The 21,260-nt window shown below is 37.5% G+C and overlaps 3 protein-coding genes across 3 annotated transcripts; all 3 read right to left on the bottom strand.

Annotated features, from left to right (window-relative positions):
- Positions 1-2,195: 2,195 nt before the first annotated feature.
- On the bottom strand, positions 2,196-6,045 carry LOC149019974 (uncharacterized). The gene is made up of 3 exons (XM_089147967.1): positions 5,873-6,045; positions 2,411-5,228; positions 2,196-2,295 (listed from the first exon to the last, which is right to left on the bottom strand). The coding sequence occupies exon 2, from the start codon at positions 5,024-5,026 to the stop codon at positions 2,573-2,575; it is 2,454 nt and encodes an 817-aa protein (XP_089004093.1). The 5' UTR covers positions 5,027-5,228; positions 5,873-6,045; the 3' UTR covers positions 2,196-2,295; positions 2,411-2,572.
- Positions 6,046-11,573: 5,528 nt separating this feature from the next.
- On the bottom strand, positions 11,574-14,557 carry LOC149019973 (protein NUCLEAR FUSION DEFECTIVE 4-like). The gene is made up of 3 exons (XM_089150975.1): positions 14,222-14,557; positions 12,218-13,113; positions 11,574-12,114 (listed from the first exon to the last, which is right to left on the bottom strand). The coding sequence occupies exons 1-3, from the start codon at positions 14,555-14,557 to the stop codon at positions 11,574-11,576; spliced, it is 1,773 nt and encodes a 590-aa protein (XP_089007101.1).
- A 2,286-nt stretch (positions 14,558-16,843) lies between these two features.
- Positions 16,844-20,627, bottom strand: LOC149019972 (protein NUCLEAR FUSION DEFECTIVE 4-like). The gene is made up of 3 exons (XM_089146857.1): positions 19,766-20,627; positions 17,801-18,729; positions 16,844-17,707 (listed from the first exon to the last, which is right to left on the bottom strand). The coding sequence occupies exons 1-3, from the start codon at positions 20,099-20,101 to the stop codon at positions 17,185-17,187; spliced, it is 1,788 nt and encodes a 595-aa protein (XP_089002983.1). The 5' UTR covers positions 20,102-20,627; the 3' UTR covers positions 16,844-17,184.
- Between the last annotated feature and the right edge of the window lie 633 nt (positions 20,628-21,260).

Genomic DNA, 21,260 nt, shown 5'->3' with positions numbered 1-21,260 from the left:
TATTTTAATTTAAATTACTTGAAACTAATACATTTTTCTAGAGCAAATTGTACTAACATCCCAAAATAGAGACTTTAACCTAATTTATTAAATACTAGTTCATTCGGTTAGTGAAGCACCCACTCGGCTAATAGAACCTTCTTCAAAAAGGTATGAGGGCTCTATCGAGCGCCTGCCTACTGGTCCGTTAACTCTCTAATTATTTTTCTTTAATTTTAAAAATATCCTTATCAAAATCTTTGAAGAAGAAAAAAAAATCTAAAATCAATGGAAGCGGAAAAATGTCGTTTTTTTTTCTTTTTTTCGGTAAATAAGAATAAATTTTCTTGAAAATGTATAATAGTCCATAATTAACCATCCTAACAGAATATGATAATAAATTAATAAATTAAATCATGCATTTTTTAGATAATGATAAGAAGAAAAGAGTAAAATTAATCTGCATGTGTCATAGACTCATAAGCATGGAAGATTGGTTACCCAAAAAACAAAAAGGGGAAATGCAGGATATTCATTACAAGTTGAAGATTTATTATTTTTTTTCTCCCGTTATATTGATGTAACATGTAACAATTTTATTACACAAAATTTGCAAATATTTATGAATATACAGGAAGACTGGCTGTACCAGAACTTGATATTTACTCACGTTGGTATGGTATTTTCACTGGAAATTTAAGATATGTGCAAAGGCTCCTAATTAGCTTCATCAAAATTTCGCCTAAGAAAATTCCTCAGAACTCAACATACATTGCATAACAATTGGGACTAGAGAACAATGGCAACTGTACCACCAGCATCTCCTATTCTCATGGCGTTCAGATTCAGTCCCATTTATTCAAAAGCATCATCATTGATTCTGTTCAACAACATGATTATTTGAAGATGAGGTCCAAAAAATAACACAAAGAATAACAGGAATATTCTGAATGATATGTAGAATACTTCAATTAGTCTGCAGAACTAGACTGCATGCAACAATGGATCAGTTCTTCTCCTTGGACCAAAACAACAGGCTGGATGATTCAGAGAACCTGATCCACCCAGTTTTCTTTGTGCCTGCATCCATCTGGGGTAATACAAGTCACTTTTAGTAATTATATATGAAATAAGAACAGGACCAGGGTTCTGACCAAACTCATATCAATCCTAATGAAATTTCTGTTCACAGACAGATCAGCCAATTCACTGTAGATCAGCATGAAATTACTAAAGCCAATTTCACTGTCATATAAGGCCAGATCAACCTTTCTTTGAACCTCCTTATGAGATATGACAGTAACATTGAGGAGTCCTGCACCATGATACATTAAAGACAGTAACTTCAATTTGCTCCTGAATGCCAAGCATAGAAAAACATTCAGCAATCTGCATCAATGATTTTCAAGTGTCACACTATTCCTCAATAGAGCAAGAAAAAAAGGAATAATGTGGTGGAGCCATCACATGATAGTCCCATTGTTCCTGAACTTGTGTGTGTGGACATGCTCATCATTCTAGCTTGGATTGCATGTCAAACATACCCGAGATAAAAATGACAATCCATAACAGTTAATTGATTCTAGAATTAAATAGAGAAAAAAGGAAAAAGGAACAAAAGTATCCATTTAAGATTGGAAACGATTACATAAACCTTATTGGAGAAAGAAAGGCAGAATCAGTATCATTGGGCAGTAAACTATGTTTACAGGCAGAATGACCATATATACCATCATACTCTTCCTCATGAACAACTCATTCATACTTGAAGGTAAAGCACTACATGTCACATTACCAATTTTTCAAGAGGGAGAAAAACTTACGAGAAAAAAGAGGGGATGAGAACTGACATTCCACGTAGAACCTCACATAAGAAAGGGTGCAACATTTAAGCAGTTTACAAGCAAGACAATGAAACACGCAAAATTACCATTCTGTTGTACAATCTGAGAGTCCCCAAGAAAAAATAGTTTTTTTGAGAACAAAAAACAGTAGTACCAATAAAGAAGAGTGAACAGAGGAATAAATTGAAATCAGATTATATTCTACACTATTTCTTTTGGATCTGAAATCAGAACCAACAAAAATATCAGACTACAAACAGAAGAAAAAGCTGCACTTTCCTCATTCTACTATAAGAATACGAAACAAATAGAGCAATTAAACCATGGTTAAGAGGACGGAAAAAAAATTGGCAGCTGAGATTGTGCTGTGTCTGTATGCTGCAACTACTAAATGAATTGCTCTTTTGGGTTAAAACCAGCTTTTGCAGGAAGAAACTTCAGAATCCACGCAGATCCTCAAAAGAACCTCCAGCTGGCAGAGAGAACACTTAATTAGCATTAACTTCCCCAAAAAAAAATTTTGAATTATGCCTCTTCTAAACAGTTTTTAAATTGAAGATAAAACTGAGGTTAGATTCAGTGCTTACAGTGTTTACATGCGACTGGAGATGAAATTCTCCAACCCCAACAGCAAACAGCCACAGAAACCCACAAAATGTTGGATTGATTTGGTCTAAATTTACATCAAAAAAGTCAATTTCCACTAATTAGGTCAGATCCACGTATTCGAAAATTCAACAAGAAAGCTGTTATTCAGCCTTCTCCACTGTCTTTTCTGTCTCAACTTCATTGACAATCTTCACAATCTCTTCCTCAGCTCTTTGGGGATTCCCATTTACCACCATACGTTCTCCCACAGCTTTTTCAACAACAATCTCTTCTTCCTCAGCTTTCTTGGCATTCTCCAAAATATCTTCTTCCTTGACATCTGTTATCACCTGAAGAAGTTCCAATGGAGTAGCTGCAGGGTCCAGTTCACGGCAACCCTTAGGAGCAGTCGGACCTTCTTGTCCTGTAAGCATGTAAGAAGGAACCTGATGGGAGAACCGAAACATCTCCTCTCTTGGGATCCTCTTGGCTTCCCTTGTATCCAAATGTGTGTGGAAAACTGTCTTGAATCCCGCAACCTTAACTAGAGGAGTAACAGTTACACCTAGCTCCTCATTATAATCATCCAGCACCTCGACCATGTCATACTTGTGTATCACTTCATCTGGGGTGAGCTCGTCCCAGTCAGAAGACCAGTTCCTATAGAGGGCCCAAACTTCACCCTTCTTGGGAAATATTCTGATGGCCCCTCGTGCACCTTTGGTCCACCTCACCCTGTGTGAGAAAGAATTAAGTGACTTGTTGACTTCATATTTTCCTACTCTAAAATCCCCACAGGTTTTAGCAAAACCTGAACCAACCCAGTTCAGTTGACCCAGCTCACTATTACTTTTGGAATTCAGCCAACTGATACGCATCTTGAATGGGTTCAATGATATCACATTATGAATCATGGCATAATAACGAGGCATCCCATCATCATCATCATATGCAGCCCAGACTTGGTTATCTCCAAATGATCTTTCCGATCTGTCTTTGTCAAAATCATGGAAATCCGGATCTGGAACATTGATCGACAAGGGTTCAACGTCTTCTGTGTCCAAATCAGCATCAGAGTTTCCAGACAAAATCTTTTCAGAATGTATCTTCTTCTTGGCATCCACAGACCCATCACCTAACTCATTTTTACCTGGTGTCCCACCATTAGCAGTATCTTTTTCCTTGTCCCTTTCTTTCTCTTTCTTCTTGACTTCCCTTTCTTTCTCTTTCTTTGCAGCTGATTTCCATTCATCTAACTTCTTGCGAATTTCTGACCGTGCCTTCTCCATCAGCATAGTTTTGATTTCTTGCTGTGACAACTCCCTCAGACCATTAGGCTTACCAGTACTAGATAAACCACTAACCTTTTCAATTTCAGAATTACCCTGTTTAAAACCAACTCCACTTCCCAAACCCGCAATTCCAGTTCCTGTGGAAGTCTGAGATGTTCCCTCACATCCGTAAGTGCTTCCTCCTTCACCATCCGTGCCTCTTCGTTTTTTCACTGGTCTCTCTCCTTTGAGAACCGAGCTAGAATCAGAATTAGGAAATCCTGTAGATACACCACTACTCATCCTCTTCGAGACATGGTTCTTCTTCCGAAGCGCCTCCTCTCTTTTTGCTGCTGCCTGAGTCTCTTCACGCTCTCTTTTAACTTTCTCATAGGTCTGCTGAACCACACTTGCAGCTTGAGCAGCAGCAGAAGCTGAGGCAGCTGTGCTACCAACACCAGCTGTTCTAGAGAATGGACCCCACTGGAAGTTCGTGTGATTGAATGAATGAAGACCTGAGACCCCCGCTGGTCCCACGTTGGAAGAAGCAGCGGTGTTCTTTCCAGAAGTATAGGCATTCTTGCTGTCCATATGATGGCTTGAATTCTGACGCTGCTGAGAGAAATTCCACGATGTAGGAGCACTAGAACCATTTGAAGCTGGGGGAGCTGTCTCCACTGCATAAAAGGGCTCATGACAGTTAGGGCAAAGCAGATTGTGATTGAGATAAACCCTGAAATACTCGTATTGCATTTTGCAGCGATTGCATGCAGTCCAAAACGTGGATTTTGATGTATGTGAGGGAGGCACTAATGTTGGTCCCCGAGCAGTACTTTTCTGAGTTTTGGCCTTTGAGGTGGTTGTGTTGGTAAAATTATAAAAACCATTCGCAGCAGTTGTTGCTGACGTTCCTGCAGTCGGAGGCGGAGCTTTCTGCTGGTATCCTTTAACATTGCATTTCTGGTCATACGCTGTTCTTTTGTTCTTATCAGACAACAAACTCCAGGCCTCTGAAATAAGCTTAAATGCTCCATCTGCTCCCACTGATTTGTTCTTATCAGGGTGAAGCATTAGTGCCAGCTTTCTATACTGTTTCTTAACTGTTTCATCATCAGCCAGAGGATTCACACCTAGGATCCCATACCAATCTGCATCCCCAAGTATCTTGCGCTCTGCAGAAATATAAACGTCAAGAGTTGCCAACATCTGGGGAAGACCCTCAAGCCCAGGATACAAATTCTGGGCCTTTAAAGCAAATTTCTTTGCACCCAAAAAGTCTTTGGCTGAAAACTTCTTTTCAGCGATTTCTTTTGCCCTGCTGGCCTCATCTTTATTGCACTCCATTTTACTTCTCTTAACTCTATCTCTTTCCACACACACACACACACCCTTCTCTGCTGTCTTTTCACAATACTACTCTTTTCTTTCAGCTTGCTACTTACAACAAATAGCCTACAAATGATGATTCAACTGCCACTTTTTGCTTCTACAAACCATATGTCTTTCCATTCTTCCAGAAAAAGCAATAACTCCCATGGTCAGAAACCTAGTTCACAGGATAATCAACCAGAACGACCATTAAGTAACCGACCCAACGAGAAAGACTATTTAAGTAACAAATATTGATCTCCCAAACAATATCATAACTTAAGATACATGCAATTTTTAAAAGACTGAATTTTTGGTTATCGACTTCTCAAACAGAAGAATTACATTAACAGGATAAGTAAAATCAAATAGAAAACAACAATTTATCTAATAATTGCATTTCTTGCACAAAACATTTCGACTAGTTGGCAGAACCACATTACAATCAACCTAACAACCATAACTGCGTTCCCACTTTTCTGCACAATAGTTGCCCAATCAACGACATACTTCAAAAGAATAAGAGAACACAAACAGGAAAAAGTTCGACAGAAAAATAAGAAAACCGAAAAGCTCAAGGAATCAACTTCAAGTATGACTATTTGAGACCCAAACCGATTAACAGCATGACGGGTGGATCTAGAGAACTCAACTTTCCAAATGACCTCCATCTAAATTCTCCGAAACCTTTTGGAGTTTCCTAGTCTAAGTAGTTTGGACTGAAACCCTAGGACGTCCGATCTCGATCGACTGTCCACGATGAGCAGTAAAAACATATTCCACGTAAAGCTCAACAAGAGAGTAAAGAAACGAGGAAATTACCCATTTAGAGAGGCTTTCTGCGAGTTGAAGAATTTGAATCACAGAGCTGCCATGGGAGAACCTCCATCACCAAAAAAAATTGCACTTTTTTCCCACCCAAATCCAAAAAAATAAAATCCAGAACAGGACCTTTTGTCAAAACCCCTCAAAACTTACAGAATTCTCTATAACTCTCAATGTGATGAAAAAAAGAAAATAAAAGGTAGTATGGGCTTCCTCGTTTTTAAAAGAATTTTGTTAGCCCTAACCCACCTTTTGCAATTGGTGGATACTCTAACTATGGTTAATTTTTAACCCTTGGGTTGGGATATGGAGGTTGCCTAAATATAGAAAATTTATGAGGATGGAAAGTCTAAAAAGGAAATTAATGTTGATGAGAATGGAAATATTTTTGTCTTCTTAAAATTTTAAATATTTAATGGACAGAAAAATCACTTGAAATTTTAGTGTCTTTAGCATTTTCTTTTATTTTTTTAGACTATCTTTTTCTATTTTAATAAATATAAATTCCAAAAAAATTATTCAAATGGGACCCACGCTGAGGTGTTGAAATAACATGCTTGGAGAATTTTATATTAAAAAATGTGAATCTTATGCTTTGTGGATGTCAATATTGAAACATTAATAAAGATAGTATTTATACATCTTATGAAGGGCATAACAGTCATTTTACCTAATTTTGTGTGAATATGAGAACCACACGTAGTCGAATAGAATCTTTTTACCATGATATGTGGAGAATATAACTTATAGAATATGATTAATAGAGTCCGATGAAAACAAACGTAAATAACGTGCAGACAGTTATTTTTTCCTTTCTTAAGAATGACAGAATTGTTTTCGACCTTGCCACGTCAAAACATTACTATATGAGCGACACTCTTAAATTGAATCACTTTTTCAAATAAATAGTTGTATATTTCCCATAAGTACAGGGTTATTAAATCATGATGTTATTACCAACTCTTCTTATTATTTTCTTTTAATGATGATTGAATGACATAATTTTTTTTTATTACATAAACTTAGTTTAAACTCTGTAGAGAGTGAGTACAACAAGGTTTGCCAAGTGTTACCGGAAAAAACCAGGGTTCTCATAGTCACATCTATAGTCACATCTGTAATTGCATTTAAGTGAGTATAAAGTTGATATTTACCATAGGTTACCAAATGGCAATAGTGACTTGCATGTTTCCAACTGTGAGAATAATATTCTTATTTGCTTCTAGAACCCTCCATTTCTCCGCATCATCTTTCACTGTTAGGCTTGCTGCAAGATGGAAGATATCAGCCATAAGTAAGTGTAGATTCCATGTGAGGCCCTTGATATGATTTGAGGCATCTTTGACACATCTTTGTATTTATAAAATTAAAGATATGTGTATCCATCTGTTTTAAGATTTAAATATCATCCACAAATCAAAAAGGAAATGTCAAAAAGTTCTACTCTTCTTTACAGGTGAATGAAAAACTATTTTGAAGATTCCTTCACCTGCTAATGATGCCCTTAATCTCTCTCCTTTTGTTGTGTAATCAAAGCTTATCATTCTTAGATTTCTTGTGCAGAGAGCAATTAGTATTCTTTTTCTTCTTCGGAATTTGGTGGGAGGTGTGGAAGGTGTTTGATAGGATTCTAGTTGATCTTGTTTCCAACATGATAGAAAGCATATATTCAAAAAAAATTAAATGTGGTGTTTGACATATATTACTGGGCAATTATAATTAAAAAGTGCAGTTTGTATACCAACAATTACAAAAATTGTCACAAAACATAATTAAATAAAACAAGGATAACAAGAGCAAAGCGAGAAGAGATGAAAAGTGGGTTGTGAAGAGTTTGGAAGACAATGTAGAGTGGTTGTGGTAAAGGTGAATCTAAAAAGAATACTAGACAGGATCGATGAATAAAAAAAGAGTCTAGAGAAGGTTTTGGTAGGGCAAAGGTTGAAGATGAAGTAGATGGAGGGTATTTTGGGTTCTCAATTAAAGTGTGATCTTAAGAGACCACGTCTTAGGGTTTCAACTAAAAAATTTAGGTTTTCGAGAACAAAAGCATTTTCTTGCATTTAATGTACAAAATTTACGGCAAAGTTATGCTCAAATTAAAAGACAAGATAGATACTACGTTTTGTGTAAGACTGGAGTTACTTCTCAGTAGTCTAATGAGGAGGAGAGGTGTTTGTCGTTTACTTTATTCGATCTGCAATTAGTCATCTTCTCAGTGTCCGTATTTTCTTAGTGATGGGTACCTTACCCTTCGAATATCCTCCTTTATGAATCCTAATTAAAAGAAAAATGAACCATACAATCACATTTGGAAGCAATTGAGATTCTCTAATAAACTTAATTAAAGCTACATTTCAAAAGACCAACATTTCCACGTAGTAGATCGAGTTTTAATTTCCTCAAGCCCAGGGGGTAAAGTCCCACTTATATTAACTATATAAAAACTTTCCTAAGAATGTAGTAAAGGTGTGCATAAACTGGTATGATGAACTTCATATCCAAAAAATGAATAAGAAGCTACATTTGGTATGATTTTTTGGAATTATCACAAGTAGAATGGGTAACGTCCACTAAATCTACATGTATGTTAATGGATATGACACATTTAGATAATTTTGGTATCATGGAATCCACTTATAGTGAAATATATCTAGATGTCTAAGGTGCATTTATGTAAAAATAGCACTGTCACGTGGGCCAATTGGAATGGATCACATGGAAAATGTCATCTATGCACTTGCAGCTGGTTATTTGGAGGATCTTATATGTGAGCTGCAGTGGTGAAAACAGGGTTGCTAGAGACCTTGACGTGTGGTTTTAGCATGGTGGAGCTTCAGCTTCGGTGTGATTCTCTCAACACCGTCCAAATCCTGAATGGAGAGATCGACTTCCCTGGAATGTGATGAGAATTGTGGAGGATATCTAGAGGTTGAGGGACAGTTTGGTCCATCTTCGGGTAGTTCATCAGATTTGTAAGACCAATCATTATGCTAATTATTTAACGAGCTTGATCTTGGTTCTTTTGGAAATTCAGTTGGATACGAATGGTCTTCTCAACAAATTTCACAAAATGGTCTGTGAACAGACGGCAGATAGATAATTCTTCCGTTATTAGTCATGTATTAGCTTATTAGTTATAATAATATAATATTCTTGCCTTAGCCCTGTCAACAAATTGACCTGTATAAATTGTACTACTCTTAGGGTTAACACACAGTCCCCTCCTTTTCTATAGAAATTTGTTAGGTATGGATTGTAGACCTAGATTTATTGAAACTGAATTCAACCAAACCCATTAATTAACTAGTCTAGCACACTAGCTATTGTTTTTCTTACCAAAAAGAAAGACTATATTGTTTTCAAAATAAAACCATATATTAAAGAACAATTTATGTGTATCAATCCCTACACTAGTAGCTAATTACATTTTCTACCCGTAAAATTTTAAGATTTATATCTTTACACTCCTAGTTCAATTTTTTTTGCTAAATAATAATGTCATCTGAAAATGCCTATATTCCCATTTCCAATTCCGACGATTTTAGATACCAAAAAAAATACGCTCACTCGAAATATTTCTTTTACCAAAATGAATATTTTTGAAATTCCTGAAACACCCTTATTCTAAATATTTTGAAAACCGAGAGATATCCTCAATGAACCCCGAAATCCCAATTCATATCCCTCGTTCGTTTTCCCAATTTTACCCCACCACCGGCGATCACCTGACGCTAAAGGGCTTGGGGACTCTCGACCGCTCGACGGCTCGACGACAGCAACGGCGATCGAGTGAGAAAATAGCAGTGTCAGCCCAGTAGTGATATTATTCGTATTTTTCTGTTTAGACCATTTGATTCCACAAATTGGATCGAGGGAAGTTAGGAGATTTCACATCAAACGCAACAGAGCAAAGACGTGACCGGAGATTCCTATTGTATTTCAGAATTCAGGTAAGCATTGGCATTATCGGTTTTGGATTTATCAGAGCTCTTATCTATTTCTCCCACAGAATAATCTGTTTTTGGAAATTCCATCAAGAATCGAATACTGCAACTACTTTGAATCTATTAAGCAGATCCATCAGAAATTTTAGGTATTGTTGCCCTCATATAATATAGCAAGCGATAAGCTTGAGTAGATGAAAGGCCCCAGGAAAACATGTTCTCCGTCATACTACGGAACAAGCTGAGATGTTCAAAAGGGTGGTTCAAAATCAGCTGATAATTAATTTCTCGAATGTCAAACATCAAATTCACCCTTTAGAACCCAATAGGTTAAAGTGTCCCAGTTCTAAACATTCACTACAGCCGGAAATTCGTATAATTTTGAGGCGTACTTGAGAGAAGATGACATCTCTTCTTGTAACAAATCAGTCACCCTTTCACTCGCATAACAACGGATTCAAATTCAAAATTGTCACGAAAGCAAAGCGGAAATGAAATTAAATTGCGATAACAAATACCAACAGTGAAAGTCAACCTAGATACACTGGGAAGCATGAGGATTTAAGTTATGAGTCCCAAAAGAAATCTTTTTAAGGAGATTATCAACGATCCGATAGTTGTAATGCAGAGATATATGACTTTGGGTTTCAAGTTTCACCTGAAGATCTCTGGGAGGAAATCCTGAAATGGGCTTCTGTCCTTGGACGCTGGAGATAGCTGTGGTAGGACGGGTGGGTGGTGGGGTTGCAGGAGGGAGAGGAAGAAGAAGCAGAAAGGAGTGGTGGTGAAGAAGAATAAAAACATAGGAGAAGAGGAGGAGGCTGCTACTACCTAGACCAGTAGGAGAAGTCACCGGAACATCAGCTGGAGCAGGTGATCATGGGAGTCTCTGACTTGAGCAGGTTGGAATCAGTGATGGATCCAATACCATATGGATCTTTTTTTGCGTATGGCAGTGTAGGTCGGATTCTAACTTCAATGGATCCCCAAGTACACAACTCAAAACAACGAGCCAGTTGAAACTAAAAACAAACCGTAGAACAGCAATAAACCACCAAAGAACGAATCAAGAAACACACAGAGTAATTTGTACCAGGTACTAATCCACTAGGGAAATCAACATCAGTTACAAGCATGGTGCTTTATTTTCTTCCTCTAGTCATGAGATGTATTGTCCAGAGCTCCACAGCATTTAACCGATATGGGTCAAGCCTATTGAGGTGTCACTGAATGGATCTGGAAGTAGACCGAGATGACTCCACAGTCCAAACTACAGTACTGCACACTCATTGTTTCAGGCTTTCAGCACTTTCTACCGGAAAAGAAAAAGAAAAAATAAAAAAAAAAAAAAAAAAAAAAAAAAAAGTAGTTTCAGCACTTGTCAATTAATCCAGTTGGTCAAACCTCAGATGGATAACTCGGTTTACATAAACAAACCGCTGGCTAATGACACAATGAATGGGACCCAAAGATTTAATAATTCTCATGAGTCACAAAGCTGAACCTTACAAGCAGAGATTTCCCGAAATAGCAGAGGATAACAAGTCAATCTTTTCACCATTTACCTGGGTTGGCCTTACAAAATTAATCTCAAGACCTAAACCCCTTTTCCAGCCTATGCTTGTCATTTTGGGGATGAAGCAGAAAAACAGTTGTTTCTTTCCCTTGACAAAGACAAGATTTCTTTCGAGCAATGGAGGAAGCTCTGCAACCATATTCAAACACTGACAGGGCCACCAAAGGGGAACAGATCAAGTTGCATTTTCCAACTGGTCTAAATTATGGGATGATCCGTAGAGTCTCTCGTAGACAATCTTGGTGCGACAGGTAAGAATCGAACTCAAGATCACCGCAATGATGCACATTCCAGACATTATCAGGTAAGTATGGTAAAAACATATGGTACCCTTGCACTTCAGTGTATTTTCCACTCCGACTGCTACATCAAACATCCTATGGAGAGAATGTGAATTGTGGTGTGGCTGATGACGCATCTGAGATTGCTTCTCTGCTTCGTAATCATATATGCTGCTAGCAATGAGACCAGAGAAGACCAGTGACCCAGCAGGGTTTGCCAATGTGAGGAAATTGTACAGAGCTGCAAACTTTTTCAAGCCAAACAACTCGGAGGCTGTTGAAGGAACAATTGCCCAATGAGCTCCATAACCTAATCCAACCAACGGGGTGCCGACATACATTACACCAGGCCATCCCATAGCAAAGTAAAGGTGCCCAAATGCCATGACGCCTTGAGCTATAGCCATGGCAACTGACCTTGGATATGCATAATTCCTAGTGATGAAATATCATACTATTAGGCAGACAGCTTTTAAGAATCAATCAAGAATAAAATCAGAAGTTCATATTTTGGAAGGAGTGGAAATTTATGGTGCACCTTACGATGATTTCAGAGACGTATCCACCAGCAACGCGGCCAAGAAAGTTCCATATGCTGATCATGGATACAAAAACATGCGTCTTGTCATACCCTAAAGATTCACTCATCTGACCGAGATTATCAATGACAGTCAAACCAGAACCTGAGCCCAATAGAAGGGAGAAAAAAATAAGCCAAAAGTCTGTCTTTTCCAATGCCTGCTTCAATGTAAAATCCTCCCCTATACGTGGACCTCTCCTCTCGACTCTCACTGCCTCTCCTGCAGCTGCTCCGACCAATTCTGGTAGGTCTGATACAGGAAGCGAGTCTACTTCCTCCTGCTCGCTTCGAATAGTCTCATTTACATCGAGGCCAGCTGTGCTAGTTTCTGCTGTATGAGGCGGATGGAGAAGGCTCTCTTCAATGGGTCTCTGCTCTGAAGAAAAGTTCGATATGATGGGCAGTACGATAGGAAGCAATAGGAGAATAAACAACAAAATTGTGAACGAGGTGATCACAGTGTAGTTTAGGTCAACAATGTCTTCAACAATCATGACTACCATCAAATAAGCACCTAAAATGACGCAGACACCGTAAATAAGTTTGAAATTTAGACCATCGGATGGCCGGCTCTGTCTGTGACCTTCAACAGGTCTAACGAAGAACATCATCGCTGTAACCACTGTAACCACCATGGAAGGCCCAACAGCAAACATGAAGATAAGCGCTGCTTCTTTAGGGGCTTTTATCGTAGCATATATCTGGGTGAAAATTGCACCACTCAACCCAGAAAAACCCTTCAGAATCCCCACCACAGAACCCCTGTCATTTGGGAAGTTCTGCACGCCTGATACTAGAGCTGCTGTATTGAAATAGGTCTCCCCATTTGTTCCCACAAATATAAGAATGCACATCTGCACACCCAAAACTTGGTTAATAATTGAATTAGGCAAAATAGAGTTTAGCAGGCGAGTTGTGTAGCTCTTATGCAGTGACTAGCAACCATGCAAAACCTTTCGCAAAAGTGAGCCAGATGAAGGGTTTCATTTATATATATACAAGAAAACTAAGCTGAATGCAGGAGAGTCTTTACCAAAAAAAATTCAGGAGAGTATGTAAATTCTTCTGGAATATCCCATACAGGAAATAATAATATGTTTCTTGTATTTCAAACATTAAAATCCTCAATAATTCCACATCTTGAACCAGTGAGAATTCAAATGTAATGGTAAGGGAAAACATTGCTTTAAAGATTGTAGTTTCTCATGTTTGTGTCCTCGAGAAATTAGAATTGATTCACAACTGTTCCATGACAGTATACGAATTAAAATGAACACATATATAGGAATGAACATATATGCAGAAATGAGATCAAATGCTCCTGCAATCCAGTTAACTGGTGAATCTACAAAATACTTTTTCATGCTTTTAGTTGAAAAAGGACACATGAGGTTACTCTAATTAAAGGATGAGACAGGGAACATTTATTCCGCTTGAAATATTAAAAGATTATGTCGTTACTTAATTTGTTTCATCCATATTAAAATGATGTGATACTTTAAAAGTCTCTTTACCAAAAAAAAAAAAAAAGAAGATACTTTAAAAGTCCCACCAATAAGAAAAAGAAAACAATGCGAAAGCTAGATATTAGCTTTCCAAGAAACCGGCAAGAACTCCAAGAAATAATTACGTGGACATGGATCAAATGAAAGCGAGATGAAATTTGTTACAGATATTAGAGGTGCTAGCTGCTTTCATAGATATACTGATTTAAACTCCAAATGATTGTAGTAATGAAGAAAAGAATCAAAGCTCGATCTACAGGGTAGAGAAAGAAACGCCTGATGAATTTAGAAGACAATTAATCAGCTTATTCATGAATCTTTAATCATTTGAACACAACCTGGAAGGAGGAACTGGTAGCCAAATCAGGAGATCAAAAATGCAGTTGATAAAAAGATAAAATGAACAAGCAGAGAAATCCGTCGGATGAAAAGGAAATATCAGAAACCAAATACTCACCACCCATAATGGCATGGTAGGAAGTCTACCAGTTATGATCAGCCAAACCCATCCATATCCAACAAGATTCTGAAGAACACCGACGAAAAGAACACCCCAGAGCGGCAACACCTCACTTAAAATGCCTGCAATGAATCCAACATTATCTCCCAGATCTTTCGCCACTCCCAACCTCGCAAGCTGCTTCTGGTTGTAACCCAGAGAGGTCTTTATCACTGGCGAAATACTCCCAAACAAGTACCCAATTCCAGCACAGGATTGAACCCACAATGCCGCCGCAAACACAAACCATCGGCTACTGATAAACACCCTAAATCTATCACCTAATAGAGGCATTAATAGAGGCATTAATGGACGCATTTTCAGGCAATCTTCTGAGTTCAAGAACAATGAAAAGAACCCAAAAGCTAAAATGGCTTTCTTCTCCTTATTTTCCCAGGCAGATGGAACGACTTGAAATGGAATACCAAATCAGAGCAATATATAATGATCTTTATCCTTTTCTTTTTCGGCCTTTTTTCATCAGATGTTTGTGGGTTAGGGACTTTTGTATGAGCTGAATCAGACGTAAAGAAAAAGATTACATGGGAAATTGGATTCCCGATCGTAGGTTGGATTGAAGTTACGTTGGGGAAGATGGTTCTCTGGAAACTCAACAAAATTGCTGAAAATGCCACCAAATCCAATAATAAGAGATTAGAGAATCTAGGAACAGCTAGCTAATTAAGAAATCACTGGCAGAAGAGGACGGTTGACTCTTTTTGGATGCTCAGACAAATCCAAGTTCAAATGGTGATCATCATTGACTGTGTAAAGCTACAAAGAAGCAGTAACAGAACGCTTCCTTTCTTGTTTGGTTTAACAAAACTGTCTGCAACTTGGTCGTCCACTTGTTTGTAAAATATCACCTTATAAATAAATCTTTTTGCTCGTTATCAAATGATAATAATTTTTGGCCCAAAAAATTGATGAATTTAGTTAAATAGATTTTTTTTTCCAGTAAAAGCTGAATTGTTATCACTAATTATAATGTTCCTCCATTAGTTTCTTCTTTCGATTAATACAATTTTTTTCTGAGTCAGAATTTATACAAAAGCTTTACAAAGTAGTTTTAATGTGATCAAGTATAGTACACTAGATGGTTACCAAAAAAAAAAAATTAATATATATATATATATTATCCAACAAAGCCATACTCTAGTAATAAAGATAAGGATTTTCACTATGAAAAAAAAAAAAAAGTATTAAACCAGATACATATTGAGGTTTTCGAAAACGAAAGCATTTTCTTTCATTTAATGTACAAAACTAACGGTAAAGCTATGCTCAAACTAAAAGACAAGATACTTACTACATTTTGAGTAACACTGGAGTTACTTCTCAGTAGTTTAACTAGGAGGAGATGTGCTTGTCATTTAATTTATTTGATCTGTAGTTAGCGTAATGTCCACTAAATCTACATGTATGTTAATGGATGTGAGACATTTAGATAGTTTTGGTATCATGGAATCCACCTCCAGTGAAATATATCTAAGGCACATTTATGTAAAAATAGCCTTGTCACGTGGGGCAATTGAAAGGGATTACCTGGGGAAGGTCATCTTTGCACTTGCAACTGGTTATTTGGAAGACAATATTCTTATATATGAGCTGCAAAGGATGGGAGTAGGGTTGCTAGAGGCCGTGAGGTGTGGTTTTAACATGGTGGAGCTTCGGTGTGACTCTCTCAACGCTATTCAAATCTTGAATGGAGAGACTGACCTTCCCTAGTATGTGATGAGAATTGCAGAGGATATCTAGAGGTTGAGGGATGGTTTGGCCCATATTCGGGTGGTTCATCGGATTTGTGAGACCAATCGTTGTGCTAATTATTTACCAAGCTTGATCTTGGTTCCTTTAGAGATTTCGTTGGATATGAACGGTCTTTCCAACAAATTTCACACAATGGCCTGTGAAGAGACGACAAGTAGACGATTCTTTCATTAATAGTCTTGTATTAGCTTATTGGTTATAATAATATAATATTCTCACCTTAGCCCAGTATTCTTAGGGTTAGTGCCCCTTAGAAATTTGTTATGTGTGGATTGTAGACCTAGGTTTATTGAAACTGAATTCGACTGAACTGAATTCATTTAAATTCATAAAACCTGTTAATTAACTAGTCTGGTACACTGGCTATTGTTTTTCTTACCCAAAAAAAAAGGCTATTGTTTTCAAAATAAAACCATATATTAAAGAACAAATTATGTGTATGAATCCCTACACTAGTAGCTAATTACATTTTCTACCCGTAAAATTTTAAGATTTATATCTTACATTCCTAGTTCAATTTTTTTTGCTAAATAATAATGTTATCTGAAAATAATTTGTTTTCTTCCTTTACTCATGAAATGTATTGTCCAGAGCTCCAGCATTTAACCGATATGGGTCAAGCCTATTGAGGTGTCACTGAATGGATCCGGAGGTAGACCGAGATGACTCCACAGTCCAAACTACAGTCCTGCACACAATACACTCTTCATTGTTTCAGCACTTTCTACCGGAAAAGAAAGAAGAAAAAAAAGTAGTTCAGCACTTGTCAATCAATCCAGTTGATCAAACCTCAGATTGATAACTCGGTTACATAAACAAGCTGCTGGCTTATGACACAATGAATGGAACCCAAAGATTTAATAAATTCTCGTGAGTCACAAAACTGAACCTTACAAGCAGACATTTCCGAAATAGCGGAGGATAACAGTTCAACATTTATACCATTTACCTGGGTTGGCCTTACAAAATAAATCTCAAGACCTAAACCCCTTTTCTGGTCCATGCTTGTCATTTTGGGGACAAAGCAGAAAACAATTGTTTCTTCCCCTTGACAAAGACAACATTTCTTTCCAGGCCACCATAGGGAACATATCAAGCTGCATTTTCATCACAGAAAAAACATCTAGAACAACACTATTATATCTTTCCAACTAGTTCAAATTACGGGATGATCCATAGAGATTCATGTAGACAATCTTGGTGCGACGGATAAGAATCAAACTCAAGATCACGGCAATGATGCAAAGTCCAGACATTATCAGGGAAGTATAGTAAAAACATATGGTACCCTTGCACTTCAATGTATTTTCCACTCCAAGTGCTACATCAAACATCCTATGGAGAGAATATGAATTGTGGTGTGGCTGATGACGCATCTGAGCTTGCTTCTCTGCTTCGTAATCATATATGCTGCTAGCAATGAGACCAGAGAAGACCAGTGACCCAGCAGGGTTTGCCAATGTGAGGAAATTGTACAGAGCTGCAAACTTTTTCAAGCCAAACAACTCAGAGGCTGTTGCAGGAACAATTGCCCAATGAGCTCCATAACCTAGTCCAATCAACAGGGTGCTGACATACATTACACCAGGCCATCCCATAGCAAAAAAAAAGTGCCCAACTGCCATGACGCCTTGAGCTACAGCCATGGCCACTGGCCTTGGATATGCGTAATCCCTAGTGATGAAATATCATACTATTAGGTAGACAGCTTTCAAGAAATAAAATCAGAAGTTCATATTTTGGAAGGAGTGGAAATTTATGGTGCACCTTACGATGATTTCAGAGAAGTAACCACCAGCAATGCGGCCAAGAAAGTTCCATATGCTGATCATGGATACAAAAACATGCGTATTGTCATACCCTAAAGATTCACTCATCTGACCGAGATTATCAATGACAGTCAAACCAGAACCTGAGCCCAATAGAAGGGAGAAAAAAATAAGCCAGAAGTCTGCCTTTATCAATGCCTGCATCAATGTAAAATCCTCCCCTCTTCGTGGACCTCTCCTTCTCTTGATTCTCACTGCCCCTACTGCAGCTGCTTGGAACAATTCTGCTTGCAAATGTGCAATTCGCTTTTGTCTCTCTGATGCAGGAAGCAAGTCTACTTCCTTTGGTTTCTCATCCTCCACCTCACTTAGAATAATCTCATCTACATCAAGGCCAGCTGTGCTAGTTTCTGCTTTATGAGGGAGAAGGAGAGGGCTCTCTTCAATGGGTCTCTGCTCTGAAGAAAAGCTCGATAAGATGGGAAGTATGATAGGAAGCAGTAGGAGAACAAACAACAAAATTGTGAATAAGGTGATCACAGTGTAGTTTAGGTCAACAATATCTTCAACAATCATGACTCCCATCAAATAAGCAGCTAAAATGAGGCAGACACTGTAAATAAATGTGAAATTCAGACCATCGGATGGCCGGCTCTGTCTGTGACCTCCAACAGGTCTAACGAGGAACATCACCGCTGTAACCACCATGGTAGGCCCAACAGCAACCATGAAGATAATCGCTGCTGCTTCAGGGGCTTTTATCGTCGCATATATCTGGGTCAAAATTGCACCACTCAACCCAGCAAAACCCTTCAGAATCCCCACCACAGGACCCCTGTTTTTGGGGAAGTTCTGCACGCATGATACTAGAGCTGCTGTATTGAAATAGGTCTCCCCATTTGTTCCCACAAATATAAGAATGCACATCTGCACACCCAAAACTTGGTTAGTAATTGAATTAGGCAAAACAGAGTTTAGCAGGCGAGTTGTGTAGCTCTTATGCAGTGACTAGCAACCATGCAAAGACCTTTCGCATAAGTGAGCCAGATGAACAGTCGGGTTTCATTTATATATATACAAGAAAACTAAGCTGAATGAAGGAGGGTATGTAAAATTTTCAGGAATATCCCATACATCCATTGCCTGGAATTCATCACAAAACCAGTAACCAAAAAAAATAAACTGCTTTGAAAAGAAACTAACAACACAAAGGGCAAAAATCATATAACTGATGAAACAATCGATTCTGGTCATTTTAAAACAAATACAGGAAATAGTAATATGTTCCATGTATTTCAAACATTAAAATCCTCACTAATTCCACGTCTTGAATCAGTGAGAATTCAAATGTAATGGTAAGGGGAAAACATTGCTTTAAAGATTGTAGTTTCTCATGTTTGTGTCCTCGAAGAAATTAGAACTGATTCACAACTGTTCAATAACAGTAAACGAATTAAAATGAACACATATAACATATACGCAGAAATGAGATCAAATGCTCCTGCAATCCAGTTAAATGGTGAATCTGCAAATTACTTTTCTATGCTTTTAGTTGAAAAAGGACACCTGAGGTTACTCTAATTGAAGGATAAGACAGGGAACATTTATTCCGCTTGAACTATTAAAAGATGATGTCGTTACTCAATTTATTTCACCTGTATTAAAATGATGTGATACATTAAAAGGTGCTGCTTTCATGGATATACTGATTTAAACTCCAAATGATTGCAGTAATGAAGAAAAGAATAAAAGCTCGATCTACAGGGTAGAGAAAGAAACGCCTGATGAATTTAGAGGACAAGTAATCAGGTTATTCATGAACCTTTAAGCACTTAAACACAACCTGGAAGGAGGAACTGGTAGTCAAATCAGGAGATCAAAATTGCCGTTGATAAAAAGGAAAAATGAACAAGCAGAGAAATCCGTCGGATGAAAAGAAAAAAATCAGAAACCATATACTCACCACCCATAACGGCATGGTAGGAAGTCTACCAGTTATGATCAGCCAAACCCATCCATATCCAACAAAATTCTGAAAAGCACCGACGAGAAGAACACCCCAGAGCGGCAACACCTCACTTAAACTGCCTGCAATGAATCCAACACTATCTCCGAGATCCTTCGCCACTCCCAACCTCGCAAGCTGCTTCTGGTTGTAACCCAGAGAGGTCTTTATCACTGGCGAAATACTCCCAAACAAGTACCCAATTCCAGCACAAGATTGAACCCACATTGCCGCCACAAACACAAGCCATCGGTTATTGATAAACACCCTAAATCTATCACCTAATTGAAGCATTTTCTCAGGCAATCTTCTGAGTTCAGAAGAAAAATGAAAAAAAAAACCCAAAAACTAAATGGCTTTCTTCTTCTTATTTTCCCAGGCAGATGGATCGACTTGAAATGGAATACCAAATCAGAGCAATATATAATGATATTTTTCCTTTTCTTTTTCGGTCTTTTTTCATCAGATGTTTGTGGGTTTTGGTTTGGACTTTTGTGTGAGCTGAATCAGACGTAAAGAAAAAGATTACATGGGAAATTGGATTCCCGATCGTAGGTTGGATTGAAGTTACATTGGGGAAGATGGTTCTCTGGAAACTCAACAAAATTGCTGAAAATGCCACCAAATCCAATATGAGGGATTTGAGAATTTAGGAACAGCTAGCTAATTAAGAAATCACTGGCAGTAACATCAATGGAGAAGAGGACGATTGACTCTTTTTTGATGCTCGGACAAGTCCAAGTTCAAATGGTGATCATTATTGAATGTTTAAAGCTACAAAGAAGCAGTAACAGAACGCTCCCTTTCTTGTCTGGTTTAACAAAACTGTCTGCCACTTGGTCGTGCACTTGTCTGTAAAATATCACCTTATAAATAGATTTTTTTTGTTCGTTATCAAATGATAATAATTTTTTGCCCAAAAAATGATAAATTTGGTTAGATAGATTTTTTTTCTTTTTCTTTTTCTTTCAGTAAAAGCTGAATAGTAATCACTAACTGTAATGTTCCTCCATTAGTTTCTTCCTTCGATTATTCCAAAAGCCTTTTTATTATTATTATTAATGAGTCAGAATATACAAAAACTTTATAAAGTAATTTTAATGTGATCAAGTGTATTACACTAGATACATATTATCCAATAAAGCCACACTCTGTAGTAATAAAGATAAAGATTTTCACTAGCAGTTAGGATTACAGACATTGAAAGCTATTCAAATATTAAAGATGCAGTTTTATAATTTTAATTGGTGATTATGAAAGTTATTTAATATTTTATTACAGAAAATATTTTATAATTTTCTGGTTGACGTAAATAGTCATATTACACTTGTATAGTAAATGACCCAATTGTTTATTTTCCATGTTTATCAGATAGATATTAAATTATACATACAACTTATCCACTTGGCTTATTGAATTTTTGAAATTATCTTTTATAGTTGAAAGTTGAAAT

The sequence above is a fragment of the Hakea prostrata genome, chromosome 3, assembly GCF_041222555.1.
Source record: "Hakea prostrata isolate BN-2017 chromosome 3, UWA_Hpros_2, whole genome shotgun sequence".
NCBI classification, from domain to species: Eukaryota; Viridiplantae; Streptophyta; class Magnoliopsida; order Proteales; family Proteaceae; genus Hakea; species Hakea prostrata.
This window is presented reverse-complemented; position numbering and strand designations above follow the sequence as displayed.

Coding starts and splice junctions, on each gene's coding strand:
- LOC149019972 (XM_089146857.1), bottom strand. CDS start 20,101: ATGCTTCAATTAGGTGATAGATTTAGGGTGTTTATCAATAACCGATGG. Junction 18,730..19,765: donor CTACCATGCCGTTATGGGTG/GTGAGTATATGG, acceptor TTGGGTGTGCAG/ATGTGCATTCTTATATTTGT. Junction 17,708..17,800: donor TTCTCTGAAATCATCGTAAG/GTGCACCATAAA, acceptor TTTCATCACTAG/GGATTACGCATATCCAAGGC.
- LOC149019974 (XM_089147967.1), bottom strand. CDS start 5,026: ATGGAGTGCAATAAAGATGAGGCCAGCAGGGCAAAAGAAATCGCTGAA.
- LOC149019973 (XM_089150975.1), bottom strand. CDS start 14,557: ATGCCTCTATTAGGTGATAGATTTAGGGTGTTTATCAGTAGCCGATGG. Junction 13,114..14,221: donor CTACCATGCCATTATGGGTG/GTGAGTATTTGG, acceptor TTGGGTGTGCAG/ATGTGCATTCTTATATTTGT. Junction 12,115..12,217: donor GTCTCTGAAATCATCGTAAG/GTGCACCATAAA, acceptor TTTCATCACTAG/GAATTATGCATATCCAAGGT.